This window comes from Chanos chanos, chromosome 2 (assembly GCF_902362185.1).
Source record: "Chanos chanos chromosome 2, fChaCha1.1, whole genome shotgun sequence".
NCBI lineage: Eukaryota > Metazoa > Chordata > Actinopteri > Gonorynchiformes > Chanidae > Chanos > Chanos chanos.
In genome coordinates, this window is record NC_044496.1 from 1571002 (window position 1) to 1577001 (window position 6000).

Sequence of the window (6000 nt, forward strand, 5' to 3'; positions counted from 1 at the left end):
TCACATCGTCAGTGAGTGGGTCACTAGATTATTATAGTGTAACATAGATGAAAGATAACAGTAAAAAACTGAAAAATAAATAAATAAATAAATAAATAAATAAGCAAGCAAGCAAGTAATAAATGAATACTTTGCACCATGTAGTGTAAGTATTTCAAATTTAAAAAATGTAATACTATGATAATGTCAGGCTTTATGAAGATATGTAGATAAGAGACAGGCAGATGGACAGTGTTTGCTATGAATATGATTGGGGAAGTGTCCTTACCTCATGTTTAAGACACAGGTATTTCTCATAAGGGATTCTGACAGGACAGCAGCACCTACAGATAAAGATGTTTCAGGGATGCAGATACTGGTCAAGTTCAGAGAGCAGCGAAAACACCCAAACCGCATGGTGAAACCTCTTCACTCCAGAAAATGACCAGAGATCTCCTTTCACATGGCCTGTCCTGAACTTCCTTTGTTTTCACTATCTCTCCTAATGTCGTAATATCGCAAAAGTAATACTGTTTGGTCCACGTCAGCCTATTGGGAGACATCGTGAGATCTGTCTTGCCCTTAAAATTAATTTTCTGGTAGACTACGTATGGTATATGGATCAATGGAGATATTTTGATTGTGTGTGTCTGTTAATTCAGTGACTAGCCTAAAACTGAGGGTCCGTAACTTAACAGTTAAAAGTTAAGTGTAAGCCACTTCAATGACACGCGTGAAAGTTATGAACGCACATGTGGCCATAAAATACGGAAATTCTTAAATTACTCTTCACCCGAAATCGAACAAAATTCAGGCTATACATAGAAACACGGCACTCTATCCAGTAGTCAAAACCGAGTCATTGTCATGAAGTCAATATGAAAAGGCATTTATTCCAGATCCATTCATCCTACCCTTTAATCAGCGAATGTCTAACAGTCAGGATGTCAGCATGAGCTACTGAGAAGTCACTCGCGGGATAGGATTTGGATAGTCCGAAATTTGAGTTTAAAATAGTCGGAATAAAAACTAACCGCCGGTGTTCTTCATTTTCACAACATGATTCGACCAGAGCTGAACAGATTTAAAAGAGAAAGCGCGCGGTGTTGATTTGAATATGACTAAAAATGAGAGTAGGCACGAGAAGGACAGTTCATTCTAATTACACAAGAAATGTTTCAGCTCAGCTTCTGATGAGTATACTGATTAAAAACTTTGCAAAACTGCTTAAAACTCAGATTTGAAACCGAGAAAATGCTTCAAACGTTTTTAACAATTGCATTTGGCTACAATCCACAATGAATATTAGTTCAGATAAACATTATTGGCTATTGGCAATGTATGCTGTTGGTATATACTATCTGTGAACTTTCAACTGTTGTTACAGTTATCATTTGCAGTACTGCTGCACAAATAAAGTCATTGCAAGCAACCATCACACTGCATAGAATGTATGAAAAATATTCGCCTGTTAGCAGTAGCGTTACCAACTTGGGCAGGTCTGGGGTCCAATACGTTGTGCTCCAGTGGTCCTACTGGTGATAGTGTTCATATGGACCTATTGGCGGCATGAGGGCGAGAAATCACTGCGCATTCCAAAAGCGAGGGGTCCATGAGTTTAAACAGCCGCATCCCTCTGGACGGAAGTGGATTACAAGGCTTTTATCCATGTTCACAACTTGCCTGACTGTTCAAATGAACTAATTTGTAACTTCTTGTCATTCCATATCGTCCTCATCACTGTGCGCAGAGAAAAAAAAAAACACTCACTTAAAAACAACAGATCGCGCCACCTGCCGCTGAAGGGAGTTAGAGAGAGAGAGTGGAGCCCTACTCGAGCAGAGGTTTCCTGTTAAATTACGGTGTGGTAAAGATGTGTCCCTGGGACGGAGCAGTAGATGCAGCTGCTGTCCTCTGAGGATTAAATCTTAGTGTGAGTCGAATCCTGACCTTTAGGGCGCGTGAAAAGGCGACCCGCACTGTTCACACCTTGTGGTAAAAGTATCCCGAGGGCTATGTCATTTAGAGTTTACAGCGGTGAATCCTTAAGGAAGTCTGCCGTTTCGCCTGAAGTGAAACGTGAAGCCAAACAATGAACGCTCTAAAACTCTTGTAAGGGATATTGTGAGAGTGATGCGATGCCAGGCACCGTTGACAAATATAGAGAAAAATCTTGTTCTGTCTTGTTAATAAAACTTTTGGCAAAGGACGGTGCCATTGTCCCGACTTGTCTTGCATAACTTGCCTGCATAAACGGAGTTCATGCTCGGGAGAGTTGGAGACTGTGGGTCACTCCGTGACTGGCACAGGCGGCGCATTAATGACTGTCCTGGGGAACACGAGAACCTAAAATTGCACAGGTGGTATAGTGTTTCTGTTGTAATGTTAAAGGACGATCAGTAGAGTATTTAGTGTTTACTTCTGACCTGTCAGGAGTCAGGAGTTACTAAACCCAATTAAAATTTCTTGAATACCTCTATGAATTACCTATTCAAACCGAACAACAGACGTTGCTGCAGTTGTAGTTCACTGCTGCAATATGACGCACTGGCGCAAATGCCTGCTAAGTTACGCACAATACACGTTTTATTTCTTTTTACATGAGTTGGTATAAAAAAAACTTCTCCCTGAATAAATGACTCACCGATCCCCAACAGCTCACAAAGTAATTACCATTACCTCACAATCACGTTAAGAACAATGGTGCTTTAATTTTCGGAGGAGTATCAAGTTCTCACTTTGAACTTAAAATTACACTGTCAGATTTTCACCGTGGGTCTCGTGTTTCACTTGTTTATAAAATGTAGCTTTGTCCGGGGACTGTACTCCGTTATACTGGCGCTGCTCTGTCAGCCTTGGCCATATATCAGTAGGCTGGGTGGAAAGTAGATGCAGTAGGAAATGTAAACATTTATATAATCAGTGGTTAAAAGGGCGATGTTACGTTAAATGCTGGCGGCCCGAAACAGCTGGTCGATATCTCTCCAAACCAAGTCTTTGAATATAAATCAAGTTTGGGGTTACTTAGGCTCCCCGTGTGCTAAATTTAGACAATCCTGGTAAGGCAACGGACACTTTCTGGAATGAGCCTTAGTTTGTGCTAGAGATGCTACCGGCTGCTTCACAGAAGTTTCATCCAAAACCTGGAAGATTTAAGGAGAAAGTTGCAGTCCCGTGAAGGAAAGCAATACTCATTTAAGCATGAGAAGAAGGCAGGACGGGATTTACGCCCAAACTCAACAGAGCTGCAGTTTCAGACCTGTCCGATTTAATGAAATGGTTTCAAGAGCATTGAGGCACAGTTCAGTTACACATGACTGTAACACTCATCTGAAAAGACTTTTATTCATCTGCATGGTTTTCATTCTTGAGCTATTGTCAGCTCTAGCCAAAGGCCTTTCTTCCCTCATCGCTATCAGAGGATTTGGTGGATTAGGAGAGGAGATTCTTTGCTGACAGGAGCACTTAACTTAGCGTGGCAAAGCAGGGTCAAGCAATATTAATTAAAGACAGTCCATGACAGTTACAAAGCGTGACTCTGGTTGTACAAACATACATGGCTATGTTTTCCTTCTCGATGGCGGAGTCCTCTTTGGCCTGTTTCCACGGTGATGTCAGATTCTATTGTATGAGTGAGCACAGCCACACGCGAAAGGTACACTACATACCACACTGTACCGGGGAAGTGGAAAACCCAGCCTCTTTGATCAAGAGTCTCATCGGTTCATGAGTAAACACTTACTGATGATGGATCATAAACGATCAAAACAAAGCGGAGAGCCAAAAAGCGTAGATTCACCGCAGGGGTTTAATGAACCCAATCTCATCTGCACCGTACCCAGGGCGACCCACATTTTACAAAGCTAAACACTTAAATTAAAAAAGTTAGTCAAGTAAGGGGGAAGTCATTTGACACCTCGGTGATTAAAACAACTGAAGCCAGACTTGCTGTAAGTAATACTTGTGTAAATATTTTTCAGTGGCTCTTTTAATGATATCCGTTCTTTCTTAGCCACAAACTTTAATTTAACTGGAGAAGTGAGGTCGTGATAGTGCTAGCCTGTGGGGCCAGGTTATCCGCGTTTCACGGTCTCAATCCTGGCACATCAAACGTTCAACATCAAACAAACAAACAAACAAAAAAATCTCCCACACATCCTATCTCCCGTCTACAAAATCCTGTAAACATATGAACCAAATATATTTAAGTTTATTTTTTGAGTGGACATGGTGTGCTGCGGTGTCGGAAAACTAAAGATGTAATTAACTGCTGGAAACTCCCGCTGCATTCGTAAATGATTAGCATGCTCTATGACAGGCTGTGGTTTTGTCTTTGATTGAAGGTTATCGCGGCGATAATAATACACAAACATGTTTATGCCATAATGTTTTTCGTTGCAATGTGTCAGCATGGTTTTTTTTAAGAGTTATGGAAGTTTTGGTGGTCGTTTGCACTGGTTTGCGGAAAAACAAAAATGCACACATTGGATGTCTGAATTTGTGAAGAATTTTGTCTCTCTAGAAAGCATGCACGCGCTGGCCGTTTGGTACTGATTCGGCACGTTCAGCTCTGTTACAGATGGAGTCTGTTCAGTTGAAAGGCAGTCGCACTGTGTAGCACCGGACAGGGCCAGTCACTAGAACAGCTGAATGTATTTTTCATTAAGGCCTGAGTCGAGATCAAGGAGAGGAATTCCGCATATGAAAATAAAAATCCACATACAAACGGTCCAAACGCAAAACTGCAACTATGTTTTCCGCTAAAGAAACAAGTGGAGGAGGCCAAGGAAAAGAAATTAAATAACATTTATTTATGAGAGAGAATATCTTCATCATAACACCGAGTTTGCGGTCGCGCGCTCGAGCAGGAGGACGGTGTTTATTGCTGGGAGGTTTCCCCGCTGTCTGTGGCCTGATTTCCGACCGGGAGTGATTAATTCCATTGCATGTCATGCTTCTCTCTGGATGACATGCCCTTGCTTGCCTCGCAGGATCATGGAACTATATTTGTTTTCATGACTAAAGCTATGTTTTCATCAGTGGGAACTACCTGAAGTAGAGCAAGGTCACAGGCTCCCATCAGAACAGAACTCTAATTCTCTTTTCATTTCAGACTGGGGGGGGGGGGGGGGGGTGTTTTTGTTTGTCTGTTCAGACATTATGAATATGCTATTTCCTAGACGTTCAGTGTTCGTGGAGCAGAAGGCATTTGGGATGAAACCATGTGTACACAGAGGTGAAAACTCAAGCTCATTCTTAATCGTTCTCTCTGTATGTAAGTGGCACATAATTACAGACCCGGTGATCCTGTTTTTCAGTGTAATTCACACCTTCTGCCTTAGAGAGTCAGTCATACTATTCAGGATCCACATTCAGGAATTCCAGACACATTGTAGGAATTACAAAAAAAAAAACAAGAAAACAATCTGCCTCTGCATGTTTGTGTAACATTATACACATATTTCCAGCTATATGCATATCTTCAGGATCAAACTGTCTCCCACCTTTCCTCAGCCCTTGCTCCATTCACACACACTCTGTTAGACTCACTATTGTCCATCTATAGAGAGTCTGACTTTGATCATTTTCTTTTAATGCTGAGTAAAATACAGGAGGCCCTTTGTTAGTAAAAATAAAACCAGCTTTTGATGTCTAATTGCTGCGACAAGCAAAGAGAGAGGAGAAGCGCACCATCAGAGGAGAGGCGACCGCGTGATAAGAGCGAACCGGGTTTGAGTCTCGCTCTGGGCTAATGAAGAGGGTCACAGAGAGACACAGATGACAGTCAGCACTGCTCAGGGAGAGTGGACATCAAGAGAGGAAGACATAACAAACTCATCAAGTCAAATTAAAATGAATTAAAAAACAACACAAATACAGTGTTTGGATGGGTTCTGACGGACATGTACGTTCAGTCTTATTGAATCCATCCTCTTCTGTCCTTTAAAAGTGTCTCGGTAAAAGGCCCATCCTGCCCCAGGTTCCGTAAACTGGGTTTTGGGTGAAGACTGTTTCCTCAGG

The 6000-nt window shown here is 41.8% G+C and overlaps 1 protein-coding gene across 1 annotated transcript in view; it reads right to left on the reverse strand.

The window, feature by feature from the left end:
- Positions 1-273, reverse strand: part of thsd4 (thrombospondin type 1 domain containing 4) — a 39478-nt gene extending 39205 nt beyond the window's left edge. The window contains exon 1 of the mRNA XM_030793452.1: positions 269-273. Coding sequence (XP_030649312.1) covers positions 269-273 — 5 coding nt within the window. The remainder of the gene's footprint in view (positions 1-268) is intronic.
- Positions 274-6000: the final 5727 nt, after the last annotated feature.